Source organism: Amphiura filiformis, chromosome 19 (genome assembly GCF_039555335.1).
Source record: "Amphiura filiformis chromosome 19, Afil_fr2py, whole genome shotgun sequence".
In the NCBI taxonomy this organism is placed as follows: domain Eukaryota; kingdom Metazoa; phylum Echinodermata; class Ophiuroidea; order Amphilepidida; family Amphiuridae; genus Amphiura; species Amphiura filiformis.
The window spans coordinates 2,568,723-2,593,240 of record NC_092646.1 but is presented as its reverse complement, the minus strand read 5'-3'; the positions used below and the strand labels follow the sequence as shown (position 1 = coordinate 2,593,240).

Genomic DNA, 24,518 nt, shown 5'->3' with positions numbered 1-24,518 from the left:
CATCATGTCACTCGCCGCCTGCCTTGAAGTCATATCGATCTATAGCTACTCATATCTGCCAGTTATTGGATTTGCTAACCATATTGTGAACAGGGAACAGATAACACTTTTAATGATTACATGATTTATCAGCTTTAACCATTATCACGATTATCGACTATCTTCAAAGTATTTAATATTTAATATTTTGTGTTGCAATGCTGAGAGGGTTTGGTAAATAATGTCGCCAGACTGAGTGTAGCAACGAACATCTTAAACGTGCTCAAGTACTCATATATCAGCCAAATCATGCCAAATCAACAATAACACGACTCTATTTTAGTGTACTTATGCATGGATATAGTGTTTTAGTGGTTTCCAGAAGAATTCAATCCTGGCTTCAACGAGGAAAATATGGGACGTCAAGTGGGATGTCCGTCTCTGAAATCATGACCATTGGATGACCGGGTGGATGATTAACTCATGCAGGACAGTAAATAGGCCTACGTCGAATTCCTTGGATCCATTATTTTATCTCTGAAATACATGTAGCACTGGGTTGGAACTGGACTGTCGTTATCATATTTATGGGTTTACAATCACGTAATTGAATAAGAAATTCAATGGTTGCTAACCATGCCACAGTGGGCCTAAATAATAATTGTTTTCTCCTCGGTATGACGGTGATTTCTTACCAATCAACTTTTCACCATTGCAGATATTCTCAATGTCAATCAATGGCTGTGTTGATCTCATCAATTCGTTTGATGAAAAACTGAAGTCTGAAGAAAAGTTAACTTGCAAGGATCAACTTTATTCCAGACGGGATTCCGGTTGTGTCGATAAGGCAACTTTATTCCAGACGGGATTCCGGTGTGTCAATAAGGCAACTTCATTCCAGTCAGGATTCCGGTTGTATATCAGCAGTGATCAGTATGACAACTTCGGCGAATACATTTTCGATATCATTTTCATGATCCTTTAAATCATGGACCTGTTCGAGGTTCACCAAAATTTGAGTCTTTGACCTTATTTTATCGAAATATTCATTTTATCATGTTAAATTACGACGTATTGTTAATCGCAAAACCTTTAATACAAGCACGATCCGTATGTTTGCTTTAGGGTTCAAGTGGAGAATTTTTAAGGACTTCAAGAACACTTCAAAGTAGATTTTCTGAACAACTCCAACTCAACCATGGGTATCACTTTAGGCAAAAATTCCAACCAATCCGAAGCAACTTCCAAATTCAGGCGCGCAGTAGCGACCGTCCAAGTGCTGAACAAAACTGAAAAAGACAGTAAGCAAAAAAAGAATTCACGAAATGAACACACGAATGGTAATGTGCCTCATTTACAAATTGATAGAACTGACGATAAGGAAGACAGTCGAAGTATAAGAAGTTTCTTGACCACAGTAGATGATGACGATGACACAAAAAGCGTACGAAGTTTTAATTTTGTTTACCGCGATACATCGGACGCATGGGCGGCTTTGAGAGCGGGGCAGGTGCCCGAGGTTGGCGCGACGGATAAGGAGTTTTCAGTGGTAGACTCAGGGTTTAGTGGATATAAAGCTGTGGAGACAAGGGTTTCACAGGAGACAGAGAAAGCATTGTCAAATGGGTATGATAAGAAGAAAGAAGAAGAACCGTTTGATGTCCCGTATGAACCTCCTGGTGGATGGGATGCAGATCAGGTAGGTTTATCGGAACTCTTCCCCCCCCCCTTTTTTACCACCAGTAAAATTTCCACTTTTTGCGGCAATTTTGCGAAAAATTTGTTGACCCCCCTGAAAAAATTTAAAAATCCTGGCGCCGCCACTGTTTATCTCATTTGACGTTAACAGCAAACACAACGTTTTGCAGAAACGTATGTAAACGTTAATAACATCATGCGAAAAAATCTCATGATTACAAAATGTTTGAAAACGTGCTGCAAAACATTCTGACATGTTATTGTGTTGACAAACAATTCGGCAAAAATGTTTCGCCAATTTTAAAATAACATTAAAATTATAACCGGGCTTTATGAGGTCTGTTGTTGTTGGTCTGGGGAACTAACTCAGGTAGAGACTTGATGTGATATACGATGAAAGTACAAAGTTAATATTCCTTTGCTTGATGTGATATTTATTTGTGATCCTTCTTCTTCAACTTCCAAAACTTAACTAACTCTCAAACATGGCAAAAACATTTCTTAACCCACATCACTTACATCCAACTTAACCATCCAATCATCATGTAGGAAACCATCACTTTCCTAGAACTCATCTCTATTGTTTTACCATGATACATTAACCTTGCTTGTACTATTAATCTTAAGAAGATGATGGGCGGTAGCTTCCTTTAAGAAATCATGCAAAACCACCTTATGAATGATATACAATTTTGTACTTGGAAAAAGATGAAAGTAACATTTGTTCTCTGGACGTCATCAGGGCGATGGCCTAGATTGTGGTTGTTCATAATCACTTAAAGAATTTCTTAATTACTAAAAGAATGTCATAATTATGCCAGGTAAGTCATGAGAACCAAAGTTGACTGACCATCGTGATTATTACTCATCAATCATCAAGGTTGCAAACATAGGAAAACATATACATTTCTAAACCATATTAATTAACTATACAAAATAATTAGTAATCATTATCATAACCAATATATAAACAAAACAAAACAAAAGTAATAATAAACAGTTTCTTTGGCCTATGATATATGCCTCCGCTCCGGAAAAGAATGTCCACATTCTTTAGGATATTCATATGTTCAAGTTCGTTATAAAATAATGTTCATTGGCGTTGCCAAACTCTGAAGTACTGGTATCAGGAAGTATAGCATAACTTCTATTATGAATTGAAGAAAACACAATGTAATACAGAGAAAATTGATGACGTAGATTTGTGAAAGTTGTGATCTGATCATACACTAGCAAGGTCAAACAACGGTTGACTTTGTTTGACCCTACTAATAAAGTGCTTTGCTGTACTTTTAAGACATTATATTTGAGTTAACTACTTATAAAAACTTGTTTTGGTTAATAACTTTGTTAATGAGTGAAGTCATCCTTTGACTTCACCAAAACGAATTACAATACTATACCACCTTATACAAATAATGTAATCTGCCCAATTGAGCAGGACCGATTTACTATAATAATCATGTCATCTTTAGTCTACTTTACATACCAACATCCTTTTAACAATGGGTTGATCAAATCAGATACAACCTTGTCATCTTTAACATGTTAATGCTGGTCATTGCATAGCATTTAAAAGTAACAATCTGGCATCTGGCTGTTTGTTACTTTTTTCCTATTTTTATATATTTCCTCTTACTGGAAATTTTATTTCCAAACTTACTGGTTTGGTTTTAAAACACAAACTTCATGGGTTCACCACCTTTGATTGAACCATTTTTAATATTGACGTCTTCAATATCGTGCTCATTAATACACACTATAATATTTTCATTATAATTTTACATGTTCATCTGAATTCTACACTTTCATAAAATTTCTCATATGATTACTTGACTCGGCTCATTATAAAAAAAATCATCGCTTATGTATAACCTCGCGAATTATAATACAGAAAATAACAACTTCTACTGGTTGTTAATAATTATTTCCATAAACAAGGACTGATTGAGTTTTCCACTATGGGTTGTTACGTTTACAACCCATAAACATGCATAGATTACATCAACTATTTAAAGCAAGCATAATGAGGCATGGGGAAATTTTCAATCAGAACTTTTGTGTCAGCACTTTTTATAATTAACATTTTTTATATAGTTTATATGCTAATTGGCATAGAATCCGTTTTTGGCATTCGCTATTAAACAATACTTTGGCTGCAAAACATGTACAAAACGCTTTTATAATCTAATTTCCAAGTTGTTCGATATTTGCACTTTCTCCACTCTGGGAGAAGCTATCATTGAACAAAAATTATCGTCATTTCTATCAGCTTCATATTTATAGTTACACTTTGATAATATTTCTTCATTTCTTTTCATGTATTATATCATACTTCAATTCTTTCAGACTTCTGTTTCTCACATTACAACAGGATTAGGTATGTTAGTTTGGCTTCAATAGCCGGGATACATCCGGATCCAAAGATTACCTGTCAAGTGAAAAAAAAAGGTGGCCTTCATCTATTTAGACCTATAATTCGTCACATTTTGTCTTCTTTCTTTCATTGTACAAGCCTTTTTTAAAACGATTCATATTGAATGCAAAAATACATACCACAAGATCATCAATTATACATTATGTAACATGTCTAATGAAAACTATTGAATTTTGACTGACCAAAGAGTTTCCCACATTTAAAAGGCAAAAATGAGCATCGTTAAATAAAATCTTACTGATAAAAAGTTAACAACGTTAACAACTATAAACGTATACACAAATATACTATTGTAATGTTCAATACCAAAGACATAGCAATGCACTCCATATAAATGTTCACAAATAAAACCAGTCTTCTTTATGTGATTATGTCTGCTTCATCTGCATGTTCCTATAGCAATTTCGAGGTTGTTAATCTACACCATCATCTGCTGTCAAAATTTCCCACAAGTAACAAATATATTTGCGTGTGGCGCGTTGAGACGGAGTTCCGAGTTCTTTGCAGCCAATCATTTTATAAATCGATCTTGCAATATCTTCTGGAGGGGATTTTTCGCTTTATAATCTTCTTGTGTTAACGGATCATGTTACAGTTCCGATGATACGTTGCGTTTTTAAACATCTGGTCTGGAGATTGAGTTCCAAATCGCGCCGTTATTGCTTAATATCACAATGCATTGTCGTTAATACTGTTTATGTCCACAAAACAAAATGCCGTCATGACTTTAAAATTTATTGTCCAAAATGCAGAATGTAGAAAATTTCATGTGACTTTACCTGTAGCATTCGCTGCAGTTGCGGGTTCCGAAGAAAATTGGTGACTCCATATCGTCTTGGTCTAGCCATTGAGCAAATGTTTCCACATTATTATACTGCATCAAGTTCAACTTGCTAGTTTTCCGCATGAGCAATATTTGTTACGGTAAATTTGATGAGTTTGTCATTTTTGAAATCAAATCAATATAGATGAAGGCGAACTTACTTGCACATGTTGGTGTCAGTCTCTGGATCATAATCATAAGTTCAAAGTCAAAACTCAGATGTATAGCACAATTTCACTGATGATATCGGGAGGCTTCTTCATGATGATTGTGTTTGCCTCTAAAACGCCGGATCTCCACCAAATATAACCGGGCTTTATGAGGTCTGTTGTTGTTGGTCTGGGGAACTAACTCAGGTAGAGACTTGATGTGATATACGATGAAAGTACAAAGTTAATATTCCTTTGCTTGATGTGATATTTATTTGTGATCCTTCTTCTTCAACTTCCAAAACTTAACTAACTCTCAAACATGGCAAAAACATTTCTTAACCCACATCACTTACATCCAACAACCATCCAATCATCATGTAGGAAACCATCACTTTCCTAGAACTCATCTCTATTGTTTTACCATGATACATTAACCTTGCTTGTACTATTAATCTTAAGAAGATGATGGGCGGTAGCTTCCTTTAAGAAATCATGCAAAACCACCTTATGAATGATATACAATTTTGTACTTGGAAAAAGATGAAAGTAACATTTGTTCTCTGGACGTCATCAGGGCGATGGCCTAGATTGTGGTTGTTCATAATCACTTAAAGAATTTCTTAATTACTAAAAGAATGTCATAATTATGCCAGGTAAGTCATGAGAACCAAAGTTGACTGACCATCGTGATTATTACTCATCAATCATCAAGGTTGCAAACATAGGAAAACATATACATTTCTAAACCATATTAATTAACTATACAAAATAATTAGTAATCATTATCATAACCAATATATAAACAAAACAAAACAAAAGTAATAATAAACAGTTTCTTTGGCCTATGATAAAATATCATTTTGAAAATATTTGTTTATAATGTTCGTGCTTTTTAATATAAACGTTTTCATGACCTTTAGGCCTATATAGGCCTAAATGTTACTAAAACGTTTTGACCAAATTGAACCAAAGCACGTTTATAACCTTTTAAACACATTTTCGTGTTTACAACCCCCTATTTAATATACTATAGGCTACATGTCAGCGTTAAGTTGACGTATTTGTTGTGCAGTAACTAATAAAGGTCTGTTTGTTTCTTATAGGTCACCGTACTTTTATTTTATTTTATTTATTAGTCATGCCTACTACTACAACAGATACAACAATAAATGAATGGAATTGTCAATAATTGACATGTAATCGTTTTATTACTTTCATCTGTTTTAAAGATTTTATTTATTCTTGATGATTTTATCGGATAATTGGCTTTATTAATGTAGCGATTTCAGAATTAAGTCATCTAACACAATGAAGATGACGCGAATATAACTTGTAGATGAATCAATAACATTATATTAGGTCATATGAATTTATTTTCGTGTTAATTCATCCGTTAGATTTTTAAATGTCTCCATCCAGCATGCGTAATTTAGATACCGGACATGGGCCTATACAAAATGCATACATGGTCCTGTGTCACATCCTGGGGTATTGTGTCACATAGTAAAAAAAAATGAAATGTTTCAAACATTATACCTACACGTCTCATTTGAAGTGGTTCATCCTCCTGAGCATTTTGACACCTTTTTTTTTTTATGGATATCGGTTAAAAAATGAGAGAGTGCGGGCAAAAACAATCACAAAGTAGGTGGGATTTAACCCCACCTCTTTTTTCCACATTTACAATCATTCTGAGCAAGTATTAGTCTTTTAAATGACCTTCTGTATTTATTTACTTGGTTTAGATGTCTGGGAGTTCATTTAGACATTTGTTTACTAAATTCAAATTTTTAATGGGGGATTTATAGATCAAATTTACGATACGAATCCCTCCTCCTAATCCTCCTCCTCCTAATCCTCAACCACCCTTGGCACATTTCATGCCAAACGTCATAAGAAAATAATTAAAAATTATTTTAAAACCGGTTAAAAACTTGAGTAATATAGAATAAATTAGCCTCAATTTAAGACCTAATTGAATCTTCTATGTGAAGGAATACTCAAGTGACAGTGTTTTGAAATCCAAGCTGCACATCAAAATGTAACAAAACCACCTTATAGCATATGTAACATGTAAAAAAGCAGGCACTTGATTTATTACAATTTGTTGTGAAGATAACATGATTGAGATACAGATTTTTTACTGTAAAATATTATATATCGCCACTTGAAAAACAATAAAATACATAATAAATATCACAGCTTGAAAAAAAAAAAAATACATAAATAATACATTTGATCGTGCAAGATGCTTCACTTCAAGATGCAATTTCTTGGGAACCGTAAGTGGGATTTTTGTGGAATAAAAAGTATGTGAAAGAAAAAAAGTCTGTTCTTTGACCGGGAGTGACAATGAAATATGACTATAAATGGGTGTTTTTGATGAGGGTCTTCCCTTAATTAGTTTTCACCTCATGTGAACGCATCTGACCTATTTATTAGCCTTTAATTATAATTAACTGATATTCGTTCCTAATTTGAATGGGGTTTGTAAAGTGTTATCCCAAGCTTACCTATAGTATTATATTATTGCGATTCTATTTTAAGCATTTATTGATATTTACCAAAGCTTTAACCCGACCCTTAACTTCCACAAGTACCCATATATCTTGCCCTCTAGGTGTTACTTAAGATACATAACAACGCAATATACAGGGTGTCCCAAAAATGAGGCCCCTCATTGCGCCCTCTTTTACTCCTATTTCTGATAACTTAATCAAATATATTTTGGTATGAAAAGAAACCTTGAGTCGTTAGCTTTAATAAACCAAAACAATTATATCAATCGGTTCACAACTTTTAAAGATATGCTGTTTTAAAGAAATGTACCCGTTTCTCACTCTGTCCACGGAGAAGGTTTGGCTACTTCAAAGATTGAAAAGGAGTACACATACCATGCATGAATATCAAACATTCCTCAATGATAACTTTATAAAATAACTTTATTTATGGAATGGGCTTTACCGGTGGGTTTATGGGCAATGGATTTTGTTAATCGTGTCATTAATTTGTGGGTAAAACGGATGCCGAACGGGACTTCTTTTGCTTTACTTGCAATTACTTATTTTTTCTTGGTTATTTAAGCCTTTTTGTTTTATTATGTTTCTTACTTTGTTGTTTCTTGATTTCTTTTTTTTTATTTACAACATAAGTCATTTCTTTTTTAGGATAAAAAGTAGCCCTAAAAGGCTGTTTGGTTTGTCTTTGGTTCTTCTGAACTGAGTTTACTGTGCTGCTCTGCCCTCTACCTGGTTGCTTCCTTGGCGAATACAGGTTTCAGCCCTGGTCCTCATTGCATCAATTGTGTTGCGTATCATCCTTGTGCGCCGGATACTTGTGAATACATTCAGTAATACGTTTGTGAAGATCTTGGCTTTTGCCACAAAGGGAAAAAAAGTGGTGTGAGGTCTGGTGATCGTGCAGGCCACTTCCACAGCATGAGCCATCCTAACAACTATGTTTGCTATCCGTGGACAGAGTGAAAAACGGGTACTTTTATTCAAAAGAGCATATCTTCAAAAGTTGTGAGCCAATTGAAATAATTGTTTTGGTTTATTAAAGCTAACGATTAAAGGTTTCTTTACATACCAAAATATATTTAATCAACTTTTCAGAAATAGGAGAAAAGAGGGCGCAATGAGGGGCCTTTTTTTTGGGACACCGTGTATATGGCCTATATAATCGTGATATAATAGAGACACAGACATAACACAAAACCAATAACACATATGCCTTGGGGGATGCAGGTGTCAAAATGAGACGTGAACATCTCTAATAGGCTCACTGCAAAACTGCAGAACCCTTGCAGTATGGCACGCTTAACCGGACATAAAACACCCAGTTTAAAAAAAATTACGTCCAGATTTCTGGGACGTTATTTTTTTTAAACCGAGACGTTTTTTTTAACTCGTGCCATACTGCAAAATATGATACCGTGATAATGCTGAATATAATAGCTCAGAATATAATTTTAGGCGTTCAAAACACACCAACGTGTTCTCTATCTGTTACGTTTTGAACACCTTAAATGTGTTCTGCAAATGTTCTTTTTTTGCGTCCGATGTGTTCTGAAGTTTTGATATAAGTGAAAGTCCTTGAGGTTTATTTGGCCTCTCCTTCATCATGTTCATATGTTTTTTTCACCCATTCATATTATATTCCTCTTTAACATACATCATTCCTTTGCAGGACATGGATCCTGTACGCTGCACAACCTGTAACAAGCGTGGAGGAGTTCTTCATCCGTGTCGAGTGTGCGATAACGCCTTCCATGAAAGCTGTTTACAGAGGATTGGCAGGTTACATGACCAGGAAGCTAGGGCATTCTTTAAGAAAGCAAGGACGAATACGGGATGGTCATGCCATGATTGTGTAAGTATATAGGATAGGGTTCAAATGACACATAGGCTACTCTATAAACGTAAAAGACTGACTACCGTAAACGTTCGCCTAATGGCGCTATGGGCTCCCTTGACACAACTGGAATTTTAGACACAAACTAAAAGTGCCCTCCCATAAAAATCCCTCCAGCAAATAAGCAAGGGCGTAAATCGGGTGGGGGACGGACACGCCCCCCTCACTTTTCAAAGTGGGGGAGAAAAAATATCAAATATCCAACCAAAATAAAAGAAACAAAAAAAAAAAAAAAGGGAAAGGAGAGAAGAGAAAGGGAGAAAAGGAGAAAAGAGAAGAGAAGGGAGAAAAGAGAGAGAAAAGGAGAAAAAGAAGAAAAAATGTTAAATTGCACGTAATTGAGTAGGCCCATCACTGCCCATACCTAAAAATCCGCACAGCCGGGTCGATCGTAAGTATAATATATTATAGGCCTGTGATTATTTTGGGCAAATTGCTTGAAGGCGGGTCCACGGCCCAAAAGTCTGCATGCGGGCCCGTCGATATGCAGGGCCCGTCACATTTTATCACCAAAGTCAGTTTTAAGACGGACTCAATGCTGACTTCAACATCAATCCATTTGTAAATTGAGTTTGGTCCCTTTTTTGTTTGTTTTTATGATAACAGTGTAAAAATTATGCACCAAATGACTTCAATTGGACCTTCATTTTGCAAAATTTTCCAACACCCCCCTGCGTAAACATAAACAAGTGGTCGCTCTTGCTTCTGTTTTAGTGAAGACTTGTCCACAAGTTAGGCCGTCATTTCACAGTTTTTCAGCTGTTTCAAGCTAAAATTGTACACAATAATAGTGCCAAAATGGTCCACCAAATGGCTTCAATTAGGTCTTCATTTTGCAAAAGTTTCTTACTTCTCAGGGGGAACATCCCCTCAGACACCCCCCGGCAGACACCCCCTGCGTATACATAAACAAGTGGTCGCTTTCGCTTCTGTTTTAGTGAAGACTTGTTCACAAGTTAGGCCGTCATTTCACAGTTTTTCAGCTGTTTCAAGCTAAAATTTTACACAATAATAGTGCCAAAATGGTCCACCAAATGGCTTCAATTAGGTCTTCATTTTGCAAAAGTTTCTTACTTGGGGGGGGGGGAACATCCCCCTCAGACACCCCCCTGCGTAGGCCTATACATAAACAAGTGGTCGCTTTCGCTTCTGTTTTAGTGAAGACTTGTCCACGAATCGCTTATTAGGCCGTCATTTCACAATTTTTCAGCTGTTTCAAGCTAAAATTTTACACAATAATAGTGCCAAAATGATCCACCAAATGGCGTCAATTAGGTCTTCATTTTGCAAAAACATCCCCCCTCAGACACCCCCTACGTATCAATGACTAATAATTTTCATTGTGCCCCCCCCCCCACTTTCAAAAATGGATTTACGCCCCTGCAAATAAGGGCACGTATACCCTTAATTCTTGTTGGGATTTTAAGAGGAGGGAGCTCTCTATTTGTACATGAAATTTACCCCCATGGCAAAGAAGCCCAGGTGCGCCATTATGCGAACGTTTACAGTATTTATGCACATTGCACTCCAAAAAGAGTGAAAACCACTAGCTCCAAAAAAGTGAAATGTACCCTCTTTATGGAGCAACAAGTGATAAGATTGTCAACTCTTTTTGGAGTGGACCTTTTATAATGACTTCTTGAATAGTGAAAATGTCACTCTTTTGGAGTAAAATTCACTACTTTTGAGTGAAAATGTCACTCTTTTGGAGTGATTTTCACTCTTTTTGGAGTGCATAAATCATAAGTCACTCTTTTGGTTTGCTCTTTTACATTTAGAGAGTACGGCCCGACACACCCCAACAAACGAACAAATTATGCATGGAAGCAACTAAATTCATTGCCCGACAAACATGGAATCGGACCAGATATGGTGGAATCATGATTCTGTGGCGGAATGAAGCTTATAGGGGTCTACTTTAAAAGTAACTAAATATATGGGAGGATAAGGATAAATAACTAAATCGCCCTATTAGTAAGACTATATATTCAGAGAATTAAACATCTATGAAGAATTCTTGAAGGAATATCCAGAACTTTGACAAAGGTGACGAAGGATGCTACTCAGTTTGAATTCTTTTAATTTCTCTTGTTATTATCAAAATTACAATTGTTTCTTTCTCTATATTCATATTTTACAGGAGAGCCTTGGTAGTATGTTACATCAGGACGATATGGTAGAATTAATAGAAGTATTTGATAAAGCTGATGTCGACGATGGTAGGTTGTCTATACGAAAGGGGGCAGGGAGCGCAGTGCATTGGGTTTTTTTTAGTAGAATGGGGACGAAAAATTAATGAACAAATTGTGGATGGTATGTTCTAATCGGGTCCAAACTTTCAGTGCGGGCTTTTGCGGCCTTAAAAAGCCGATGCTGTCTTATCTGTTTGTCTTACGGTCTGTCAACCTCTCTTTCTCAGATTTTCTATCAGGGCCGGATTTATCATTGTGCCAGATGGGCCCGGGCCCAGGGTCCCCCAAATTGCTCTTAGTTTGCATATTCCTTAACAATACAATGTAGGCCTATTGGGAAAAAATATGGTAACATTGCATAACTTTGTGCGCTCAAGCAATCACTAGCCCTTTATATCGCAGAATTCACCTTCATTTGGGGCCAAAATAGTCTGAAATTGAATTTTTTTTCGCGCGCAAATATGTTAAATCGGAACAAAATATACTCGTCTCCCTCTAAATATTAATGTTTTCGCCGCCACTGACGATCGTTATAGTAGCCCGCCCCCTATACGTAAACCAAAACTTGGCCACTAGCCTTCCGCACGGTGAGTTTTGGGCCACCAAATTTTGGCCTGCCCAGGGTCCCCAAAAAGGTAAATCCGTCCCTGTTCTTTATCCCTCTTCCTCTCTTTCTCATATACGTTTCATTTGCCGAAATTAGGCTTCATCTGGGAAACTAAAGCCTGTGCAAATATTTCGGCAGTGCCATGTTGTGACAAAGGCTTCAAAAATGAACAGTCAGCAATATTATTTTGTTACATTTCAGATGCCACGATAGATTTGGAAGAATTCGTCAAATACCGTCAGTGGGTAGTCAGAGAGCGAGAAGGCAGAAACTTAACACCGGATGAGGTGGACGATGAGACAATACAATTCCGTGCTATGGACACTGACATGACTGGCAATTTGTCTTGGTGGGAGTTCTTGGACCATGAGGCACTGCGAAGACTAGCTGCTAAAACAAAGGTATGTCTGCATGGATTATTGTGTTTGTATAAAAGTATATTGAAAGTGAAATTTAGAAGATAAATTTAAACACTTAAAGGAGTATTTCGTGATCCTAGCATCCTCTATTTATGTCATTTTTCATTAGATATCCACGGAAAAAACCTATTCCCAAAATTTCAGTTGATTCCGATTTTGCGTTCGCGAGTTATGCATGATTATGTGTATTACACTGCTCCATAGACAATGCGTTGTAATTTCGTTCTGGTGCACCAGAACGAAATTCAAATTTCACGATATCTTTGTGAATTAATCTGCAAGAAATATTTTGTACATAAACATTATGTAGCCAGAAGTTTCCAGTGATATAAAAATCTCAACTTTTTTGAGAAAAGTGGGGGATGAGGCTGTGGATCACGAAATGCCCTTTTAAAGCCATATTATAACATTTGCTGAGGAGGACGCCCTCACTGCTTTTTTTTTAATTCTTTTTTTTTACACGATTATATTGTACTTTATTAAACCAATATATCCTGCAAAAATCAAGACTCTAGGTGCTGTAGTTTTGTTAAAATCCGAGATTTTGAATAAAACGCCGGCGTTTTATTATTACGATGGAATTATTAGTCGAACTTTACACATGTTCATAACACACAGTACGTACACGGCGTGCGGGACGGTGATCTACACAACAAAGGGTCGTACCATAACATGACCGAAGGAGTGGTACGTATTGGCGACATATGCGCTGGTAGTAAATTCCAATTTTCTTTGCTTTGCCGTAGTTGTTAAGCTCAAAAATAAAAGGTGATATATCTGACAGTAAAAACTAACATTTTATGGCAAAGATATGCTAATCTATTTTGTATGAAAATGTTATAATATGGCTTTAATTGATGGTTACATGTACAACATCAATGTTAAATCGGCAGTAGATCGATAGATGTCAATACCAGCAGTAGATAGTTACCTCATCAATACCAATATCAGCAGTAGATAGTTACTTCATCAATACCCATATCAGTAGTAGATAGTTGCTTCATCAATGTCAAAATCGGCAACATCAACAATACAGATAGATATCAATACCAATATCAGTTGTAGATAACTACTTCATCCATACCAATATCAGCAGTAGATAGTTACTTCAACCAGGGAGCTGTAACTAGGCGAGTTAAAAAAGGCGAGTTAAAGAAAAGCGAGTTAAAAAGGCGAGTTACCCCTACAGAGAGTAGGTTTTTTGTCAATTACCCCCCACGATGTAAGCTAAAGGCGAGTTACGACAAAGCCATCAAGCCCCATCGGCGAGCGAATTACGACAACACCAACAAGTCCCACAAGCGAGTTACGACAACACCAACAAGTCCCACAAGCGAGTTACGACAACACCATCAAGTCCTGCAAGCGAGGGGGACAGGTAAATGGCGAGTTAAGAATGGGCGAGTTAGATGAAAAGCGAGTTAAAGAGTTAAAAAGCGAGAGAAAAGGCGAGTTACCGTCTGCAGAGATTAAAGAGGGACCCCTGCTGAGAATACGACAAGTCCCATCACCGAGTTAAGATTTACAACAAGTCCTGCCGGCGAGTTACGACAAGTCCCATGAGCGAGTTAAGATTTTTACTGCAAGTCCCGCCGGCAAGTTAGGATTTTTACGGCAAGTCCCGCCGGTGGGTTACGACAAGTCCCATTGGCGAGTTAAGATTTAAACCAAGTCCCGCCGGCGAGTTACAACAAGTCCAATAAGCGAGTTAAGATTTTTACAGCAAGTCCCATTGGCGAGTTATGATTTCAAATCAAATATCAGCAGTAGATAGTTACTTCATCCATACCAATATCAGCAGTAGATAGTTACTTCATCCATACCAATATCAGCAGTAGATAGTTACTTCATCAATACCAATATCAGCAGTAGATAGTTACTTCATCAATACCAATATCAGCAGTAGATAGTTACTTCATCCATACCAATATCAGCAGTAGATAGTTACTTCATCCATACCAATATCAGCAGTAGATAGCTACTTCATCAATACCAATATCAGCAGTAGATAGTTACTTCATCAATATCAATATCAGCAGTAGATAGTTACTTCATCAATACCGATATCAGCAGTAGATAGTTACTTCATCCATACCGATATCAGCAGTAGATAGTTACTTCATCCATACCAATATCAGCAGTAGATAGTTACTTCATCAATACCAATATCACTAGTAGATAGTTACTTCATCAATGCCAATATCAGCAGTAGATAGTTACTTCATCAATGCCAATATCAGCAGTAGATAGTTACTTCATCCATACCAATATCATCAGCAGTAGATAGTTACTTCATCCATACCAATATCAGCAGTAGATAGTTACTTCATCCATACCAATATCAGCAGTAGATAGTTACTTCATTCATACCAATATCAGCAGTAGATAGTTACTTCATCCATACCAATATCAGCAGTAGATAGTTACTTCATCCATACCAATATCAGCAGTAGATAGTTACTTCATCCATACCAATATCAGCAGTAGATAGTTACTTCATCCATACCAATATCAGCAGTAGATAGTTACTTCATTAATGCCAATATCAGCAGTAGATAGTTACTTCACCAATGCCAATATCAGCAGTAGATAGTTACTTCATTAATACCAATATCAGTAGTAGATAGCTGCTTCATCAATACCAATATCAGTAGTAGATAGCTACTTCATCAATCAGAAGTAGGCCTATAGAGTTATTTCATCCATACCAATATCAGCAGTAGATAGTTACTTCATCCATACCAATATCAGCAGTAGATAGTTACTTCATCCATACCAATATCAGCAGTAGATAGTTACTTCATCCATACCAATATCAGAAGTAGATAGTTAATTCATCCATGCCAATATCAGCAGTAGATAGTTACTTCATCAATGCCAATATCAGCAGTAGATAATTACTTCATCAATGCCAATATCAGCAGTAGATGGTTACTTCATCAATGCCTATATTGGCAGTAGATAGCTACTTCATCAATGTCAATATCAGCAGTAGATAGATACTTCATCAATACCAGTATCAGCAGTAGATAGTTACTTCATCCATACCAATATCAGCAGTAGATAGTTACTTCATTAATGCCAATATCAGCAGTAGATAGTTACTTCACCAATGCCAATATCAGCAGTAGATAGTTACTTCATTAATACCAATATCAGTAGTAGATAGCTGCTTCATCAATACCAATATCAGTAGTAGATAGCTACTTCATCAATCAGAAGTAGGCCTATAGAGTTATTTCATCAATGCCAATATCAGAAGTAGATAGTTAATTCATCCATGCCAATATCAGCAGTAGATAGTTACTTCATCAATGCCAATATCAGCAGTAGATAATTACTTCATCAATGCCAATATCAGCAGTATATGGTTACTTCATCAATGCCTATATTGGCAGTAGATAGCTACTTCATCAATGTCAATATCAGCAGTAGATAGATACTTCATCAATACCAGTATCAGCAGTAGATAGTTATTTTATTAATGCCAATATCAGCAGTAGATAGCTACTTCATCAATGCCAATACCATAAAATAAATAGTTACTTCATCAATGTAAATATCAGCAGTGGATTGCTGCTTCATCAATGCCTATATCAACAATAGATAGCTAGCTCATCAATATCAAAATCGGCAGTAGATAGTTACTTCATCAATGCCAATATCAGCAGTTACTGTAGATAGTTACTTCATCAATGCCAATATCAGCAGTAGATAGTTACTTCATCAATGTCAATATCAGCAGTAGATAGCTACTCCATCAATACCAGTATCAGCAGTAGATAGTTACTTCATCCATACCAATATCAGCAGTAGATACATGTAGTTACTTCATCCATACCAATATCAGCAGTAGATAGTTACTTCATCCATACCAATATCAGCAGTAGATAGTTACTTCATCCAGGGAGCTGTAACTAGGCGAGTTAAAAAAGGCGAGTTAAAGAAAAGCGAGTTAAAAAGGCGAGTTACCCCTACAGAGAGTAGGTTTTTTGTCAATTACCCCCCACGATGTAAGCTAAAGGCGAGTTACGACAAAGCCATCAAGCCCCATCGGCGAGCGAATTACGACAACACCAACAAGTCCCACAAGCGAGTTACGACAACACCAACAAGTCCCACAAGCGAGTTACGACAACACCATCAAGTCCTGCAAGCGAGGGGGACAGGTAAATGGCGAGTTAAGAATGGGCGAGTTAGATGAAAAGCGAGTTAAAGATTGGCGAGTTACCGTCTGCAGAGATTAAAGAGGGACCCCTGCTGAGAATACGACAAGTCCCATCACCGAGTTAAGATTTACAACAAGTCCTGCCGGCGAGTTACGACAAGTCCCATGAGCGAGTTAAGATTTTTACTGCAAGTCCCACCGGCAAGTTAGGATTTTTACGGCAAGTCCCGCCGGTGGGTTACGACAAGTCCCATTGGCGAGTTAAGATTTAAACCAAGTCCCGCCGGCGAGTTACAACAAGTCCAATAAGCGAGTTAAGATTTTTACAGCAAGTCCCATTGGCGAGTTATGATTTCAAATCAAATATCAGCAGTAGATAGTTACTTCATCCATACCAATATCAGCAGTAGATAGTTACTTCATCCATACCAATATCAGCAGTAGATAGTTACTTCATTAATACCAATATCAGCAGTAGATAGTTACTTCATCAATACCAATATCAGCAGTAGATAGTTACTTCATCCATACCAATATCAGCAGTAGATAGTTACTTCATCCATACCAATATCAGCAGTAGATAGCTACTTCATCAATACCAATATCAGCAGTAGATAGTTACTTCATCAATATCAATATCAGCAGTAGATAGTTACTTCATCAATACCGATATCAGCAGTAGATAGTTACTTCATCCATACCGATATCAGCAGTAGATAGTTACTTCATCCATACCAATATCAGCAGTAGATAGTTACTTCATCAATACCAATATCACTAGTAGATAGTTACTTCATCAATGCCAATATCAGCAGTAGATAGTTACTTCATCAATGCCAATATCAGCAGTAGATAGTTACTTCATCCATACCAATATCATCAGCAGTAGATAGTTACTTCATCCATACCAATATCAGCAGTAGATAGTTACCTCATCCATACCAATATCAGCAGTAGATAGTTACTTCATTCATACCAATATCAGCAGTAGATAGTTACTTCATCCATACCAATATCAGCAGTAGATAGTTACTTCATCCATACCAATATCAGCAGTAGATAGTTACTTCATCCATACCAATATCAGCAGTAGATAGTTACTTCATCCATACCAATATCAGCAGTAGATAGTTACTTCATTAATGCCAATATCAGCAGTAGATAGTTACTTCACCAATGCCAATATCAGCAGTAGATAGTTACTTCATTAATACTAATATCAGTAGTAGATAGCTGCTTCATCAATACCAATATCAGTAGTAGATAGCTACTTCATCAATCAGAAGTAGGCCTATAGAGTTATTTCATCAATGCCAATATCAGAAGTAGATAGTTAATTCATCCATGCCAATATCAGCAGTAGATAGTTACTTCATCAATGCCAATATCAGCAGTAGATATTTACTTCATCAATGCCAATATCAGCAGTAGATGGTTACTTCATCAATGCCTATATTGGCAGTAGATAGCTACTTCATCAATGTCAATATCAGCAGTAGATAGATACTTCATCAATACCAGTATCAGCAGTAGATAGTTATTTTATTAATGCCAATATCAGCAGTAGATAGCTACTTCATCAATGCCAATACCATAAAATAAATAGTTACTTCATCAATGTAAATATCAGCAGTGGATTGCTGCTTCATCAATGCCTATATCAACAATAGATAGCTAGCTCATCAATATCAAAATCAGCAGTAGATAGTTACTTCATCAATGCCAATATCAGCAGTTACTGTAGATAGTTACTTCATCAATGCCAATATCAGCAGTAGATAGCTACTCCATCAATACCAGTATCAGCAGTAGATAGTAATTTACTTCATCAAGGCCTCTATCAACAGTATATAGCTACTTCATCAATGTCAATATCAGCAGTAGATAGTTACTTCATCAATGCCAATATCAGCAGTTGATAGCTACTTCATCAATACCAATATCAGCAGTAGATAGCTACTTCATCAATGTCAATATTAGCCGTAGATTGCTACTTTATCAATGCCTGAATCAGCACTAAATAGCTTCTTCATCAATGCCAATATCAGCAGTAGATAGTTACTTCATCAATGCCAATATCAGCAGTAGATAGTTACTTCATCAATGCCAATATCAGCAGTAGATAGTTAATTCATCAATACCAATCTCAGTAGTAGATAGCTACTTCATCAATACCAGTTGCAGCGGTAGATAACTACTTCATCAATACCAAACTATTCATAAATGAATAGAAAGCTACTTATATCAACAGATGCTCCATTAACATCAAATTATCCTTGAATTGATTTCTCTTTTCATTCTATTATTTTCATTTTCTTTACAGAAACAACTTGTAAAACTCTTATCAACTAAAGAAATACAGAAAGCACGTGATAACTTCCGAGCATTTGACACGGACCTTGATGGGTCTATAACCGAATACGAAGCCAGACGGGCTTATAAACGATGGTACAGTCATTTTGTACCGAATCCTGAAGATATGACACCTAGCGAAAGGTAAGGAGAGAATCGTAGATTGGAGAAGTTTGTGGCCCATGTCCCTGTTCTGATTATTGGAAGGCAGAGCGCATCGGAAATCGTGATCTACCCTTGCCTATTTCATCTTTGTCCCATCATCAAAGTCTAACAAAAAATTAATATTTCTGTGTCGAAAAAGCCCTTACTTAAGTGGTAGTTTTTTGAGAAAGTTTGACAAATTTCGCCCAAATTGCGCAAATTTTGCTTCATTTCCTTAAAAGTCCAACCAACACGTTTGAGGATTTCACTGAGATCAACAAAAACAATGCAAGTATGGTCCGGTCATAAGTTTGGACAGTTTATAGTCCTTATTCCTAAGCCTGCCAAACACTCCCTACATCCTAACTAGGATGGCGATGGTATCAAATTGCTCAAGACATCTGCGTGTTATGTATTTATCCACCGCTCTCATTATTTAAAGTTCGGTTATATAAATTATTAGAAGAAATTCATTTTTCTAGTGTTTTGTAGTATAATGACAAAATAACAAGCTTGTTGCATGTGTCCTTACATTATTGCGTGCAATTAATAAGTGATGATGAAACAGCGGCGGAAGACACGGAGTATTTACTCATTCAAGCCGCTGCTACGAGGAGGTTGGTTACATAGATGCAAATATAGATCTTGAAGTGGTGTAGGTGTATTAGATATTACTTCTGTAGCAACCAAATAAGGATATACTGTACTATTAAAGCTTGCTGTCTTTCTTTCTTTTTGTCCTGTGTGGTGCAAGAGATCCTTAGATTCCAATATAAAACGTCCATAGAAATTAATACTCTTGTTAGCTGGGATTAAATCTCGTCAGTATAGCAGTATGTAATGTAGTGTGTGATTCAGATTTTAGATTTGAAAGTGTTTAGATTTGTGTTCTAAATAATTCAATTAAGCGTTAGCTGTAGTATGAGTCATATGTAGCGTTTTAGGAGTGTATGTAGTGACAAGACTATAATCAAAGACCGATTAAAAAGCTAGTTTGCGTCTGACGTCAGGGCAAAAGCGCGATGTGATTGGTTGTTGACCTGCGCAGTACGGCATTTTCGGTCTAGTTGACAGGACGTCATACGCAAACTAGTCTTTTTTATTCGGTCTTGAATTATAAAACCGAATGAAAAAGTCTCTCCATAGAGACTGGCATGTAAACACTCATGTAATTGTAAACATCCTTTTGTAAAAACTCCCATGAATGTTTATTCAAGCATGAGTGTATTTGCAGTCAAGTTAGCTCAATCGTTAAGGCGTTCCACTATGGTGCGATAGGGTTGCGGATTCGAACCCTGGCGGTGCCTAGTATGCTCTCGTGGAAAATTGAGTTAGCTTGAAATTCCCCTGGACAAGGAACTTACTGCTAATTGTCACGTTGTAACCCGGGGAGCTGATCCTGGTTGCGATGGTTATTTGTGGAATGCTAGGGTGTGTGCTCTTGTAGCAGCAAAGTCCCTGATTTGTTGTTAAATGGTTTATGGAATGATGTGAGGCCGCAGTGGTCAGCGACAACCTGTAAAGTGTGCTGAGGCTTGTGGATCAACGTCTACGCGTTGTGCCTGTGCGTAGCGCACTATAAGTCGCTGCGCTTTTTTATTCTTTTTTTTTGTGTATGTCATTCACGGATCTTATTCTTAAAATAATAACATACGTGCTTTGAATTATAAAACGTCCGTTTGAAACACTTGAAACAAAGATGAGTGATTGATATAAAAACAGACTCTTCTTTATTTTTCTCTCATTTGTACCGCAAAGTCCGAAATATAAGCTCCATTGCAAAAAAAATCTCGACTCGGTTGACATCCTAACCTTGGTCACGCAAAATATCTCGACTCGTCCTAGTTTTTGTCCCGCAGTTATCAATTGGATGTTACTGTTCTCTTGTAGCTGCAGCTCATAAAGGCTTCACGAGTTCTAAAATTTCCCCTAATAGACTTTTTAGAATAACTCGGAAGTGTTATACAAAATTAAATTAGTAATTGGTAGCACATTTTGTTTGACCATAGAGGTTTGACACAACCAGTCCTAATTAATTTAAACCCTTCGTGATAGTTCCTCATATTTGCCCTTATACAGTCTTTAACTCTCTCCATGCAGGTGTCGCAGCAGACGACAAGTTTCAATTTTTGTTTAAAAATTCAAAAATTTCAGAATTGTAAATTTCCATGACCATATTTAGAATCAGCATGAAAAATGCATTAAAATGAGTACAAACAAGCCTAGTATTGGTTCAGTGGTTCTTAAGATAGCTCTTAATATACGTGGGAGTTTTTATGTTGAAGTCTATACATCTCGTATAGTAACATCAATTAATTTGATTTTGTTTTTAGGCGGCGACTCAGTTTAGCAACTGATACACAACAAGTACGACAACTTTCGACACACATTCAGGCTAATACAAACCTACTGATGGGTGCGGATAGAGATAACTCGGGGTAAGTTGATTGATTTTCATTTAATGGGCTACCGTAAAACCTCGTCTACAAGCATATAGAGTGCTTCTGATGAAAGCTTCATTATTACATGCGCCATTGTGGAGTTTGAGCAAATAAATTACAGATCCAAGCATATACAAACAAGTATTATTGTAAGACCGATCTATTGTATTGCTATTTTCACGCTTGTTTCGTATTAATTAAGCTTTCATAAAAAACACTATATATGCTTGTAGACGAGTTTTACGGTATTCCATTTAAAATCCACACTACCCTTATGGAAGATTTTGGAAATATCTTCCACAGAGGGAGTATGAATTTCAAATGGAATTAACACATTAGCAGTTCCATTTGAAACTCACTCTGCCTCAGGTGAAGATTCAAGTAGAATCTTTCTCAGATGGTGTACGAAATTCAAATGGAGCTGCCTAATGTGCTCAATCCGTTTGAAATTCATACTCCCCATGTGGCAGACATTTCCAAAATCCTACACAGGTGTAGTGTGGGTTTTTAAATGAAGTGTTAAATCAGAGCTATAGGATGCCGGTATTGGCTGCTATTCAAGTTATTTTGACCGAGGCCTATCAGGGTTTTTAGGATATGGCATGGGTGAATATAACTGTACCATAATTTTTTGCGGTCTGCGGTGTAATCATTTATACCATTTGCTGCGACGTGCCGAATTTTCCGATACTAAAATGAAGCCAACTTTTTTAATCATCTAATTTTTTTTTTACTTCTTACAGGACGATATCATGGGAAGAATACTTATGCGAGCAAGCGTTATACATCATAGCAGCAAGGCCCAATGTCGGACCAGTTCACATGAAAAACAGAAGACCCAGTTTTGCAAGATAGTTGCTCCTTCTGACACTTTCTTCTAGTATAGTTAACTAGCGGATATGTGTGCGGTTTTCAAAGGAAACCCTGCAATATTTGACTGAGACATAATAATTGTTGTTTTTAACGGCTGTTGTTTGCGGAGATGAGATCAAACTCAAGCAAATTGCCAAACATTGGCAAAAATCCACACATCGACATAGTGAGACATTTAAGGGCCATTCTCAGTGAATCGATCCAAACAGTGTCGCAGGTGTTTGAATGATAGCTCCAGATCTTATTAAGTATATCATCGTAAATGATGAATAAAATTCTGACTTGACCCAATTACTACTCTAAGGAATGCTCCATAACGGGTCAAACTTGAGTTCAGTTTTGAAGTATTTTCCAAGATATTATAAATAAATATGTTTTCGTGTTGAAAGAAGACAACACGATATTCAAAATTGCCATGAACTCGTGTTGCCACTTTTAAATATTTTCTATATTTAACAGTCCTCGAAGTAAACTTTGTAAATCTAATGATATGTACTTAAAGTGTATGTAGCTGAAATGTTTTGGCTTTTTTTTTGTGTGTTATTGGGACAAAATCTATATCTTCAATACAAAAGGTCAACATTTTCGTATGTAGCTGGAATGTTTTGGCTTTTTTTGGTGTTATTGGGACAAAATCTATATCTTCAATACGAAAGGTCAACATTTTCTTATGATGGACGGCTTTTCATCCCAGCTACATACGGTACTCTTTAAGTACATATCGTTGGATTTACACAATTTACTTCGAGGACTGTTAAATTTCAAAAATATAAATTTTTAATCATTTGCCACAAAATTATTTGATATCAGAAGGACATTCCAATCATTTGCCACAAAATTATTTGATATCAGAAGGACATTCCTTGTATTCGAAATACACTTCGATATATCTGGTGTGCTCTCAGGTCCCACATAAAGCGCGTGAAAACATCACTATCCGAGCCCTTAATGTTACAAAGAATTTGAAAACCAAGAAATCAACAGCTATATATTAGACATATTATATTAGACTTTATTTCAACACAGAAAGCCCAATTCAACAAAAGTTGTTCTTACAAAAATGTCTACAAAATAACAAACAATTTCAAAAGCTTATTATCTAGGCTTAATCATACCGTAAAACCTTGTCTACAAGAATATAGAGTGTTTTTGATGAAAGCTAACTTAATCCAGACGCCCTCCATTGACAAAGTTATAATATTATGGAGTTTGAGCAAAGTTATCGATACAAGCGTATACAAACAAGTATTATTGTAAGACCAATCTATTGTATTGGTATGTTTACGGTTGTTTCATATTAAATTAGCTTTCATCAAAAACACTATATGCTAGAAGACGAAGTTTTACGGTAGGCCCTATTACAAATACAAAATTATTAATTGTCAAAACCCAAAATGGTACAGGCATTATGATTTTTCAAGATTATATTTGAAAGTATATAATGTTGGAGAGTTTTGGATATTATTTTCTAGTTCATTCCATCTTACAACACCTCTATATGACCAGGGATATGATATGACAGACTGCGCTTTTTTGTACTCTGTTCTTTGGCTTTGACGGAAATTACAGCTTTTGTTTACATGACTGAGAGGAGGTGCAAGATGATTTAAGATTTTGTAGGTTAAAATTAAACAATATAATTCGAAACATTAAGATAGAGTCCAAAGTCTCCGTTTTGTAAATGTTAATTTCCAGTTTGTTTTTATTTTTTCCCGTTTTCTAAAAATTAACCCACTCTAGTGAAATTCGATTTTGGATGATTATAAAGCGCGGGAAAAATTTTTTTGAAACTGCAACTATATGACCCTTGGAGGCAAGTA

At 36.4% G+C, this 24,518-nt stretch overlaps 1 protein-coding gene across 1 annotated transcript; it reads left to right on the top strand.

Annotated features, from left to right (window-relative positions):
• The first annotated feature begins 304 nt into the window (after nucleotides 1–304).
• Nucleotides 305–22,698, top strand: LOC140140819 (PHD finger protein 24-like). The gene is made up of 7 exons (XM_072162575.1): nucleotides 305–1,678; nucleotides 9,278–9,460; nucleotides 11,643–11,721; nucleotides 12,503–12,702; nucleotides 19,212–19,384; nucleotides 21,718–21,822; nucleotides 22,569–22,698. Exons 1-7 carry the CDS (start codon nucleotides 1,178–1,180, stop codon nucleotides 22,678–22,680), a joined length of 1,353 nt encoding a protein of 450 aa, XP_072018676.1. The 5' UTR covers nucleotides 305–1,177; the 3' UTR covers nucleotides 22,681–22,698.
• Nucleotides 22,699–24,518: the final 1,820 nt, after the last annotated feature.

Bases quoted from the DNA above. Each gene is read 5' to 3' on its own strand.
- LOC140140819 (XM_072162575.1), top strand. From the start codon at position 1,178: ATGGGTATCACTTTAGGCAAAAATTCCAACCAATCCGAAGCAACTTCC. The intron at 1,679-9,277 runs GTAGGTTTATCG...ATTCCTTTGCAG, and splicing joins GTGGATGGGATGCAGATCAG to GACATGGATCCTGTACGCTG. The intron at 11,722-12,502 runs GTAGGTTGTCTA...GTTACATTTCAG, and splicing joins TAAAGCTGATGTCGACGATG to ATGCCACGATAGATTTGGAA.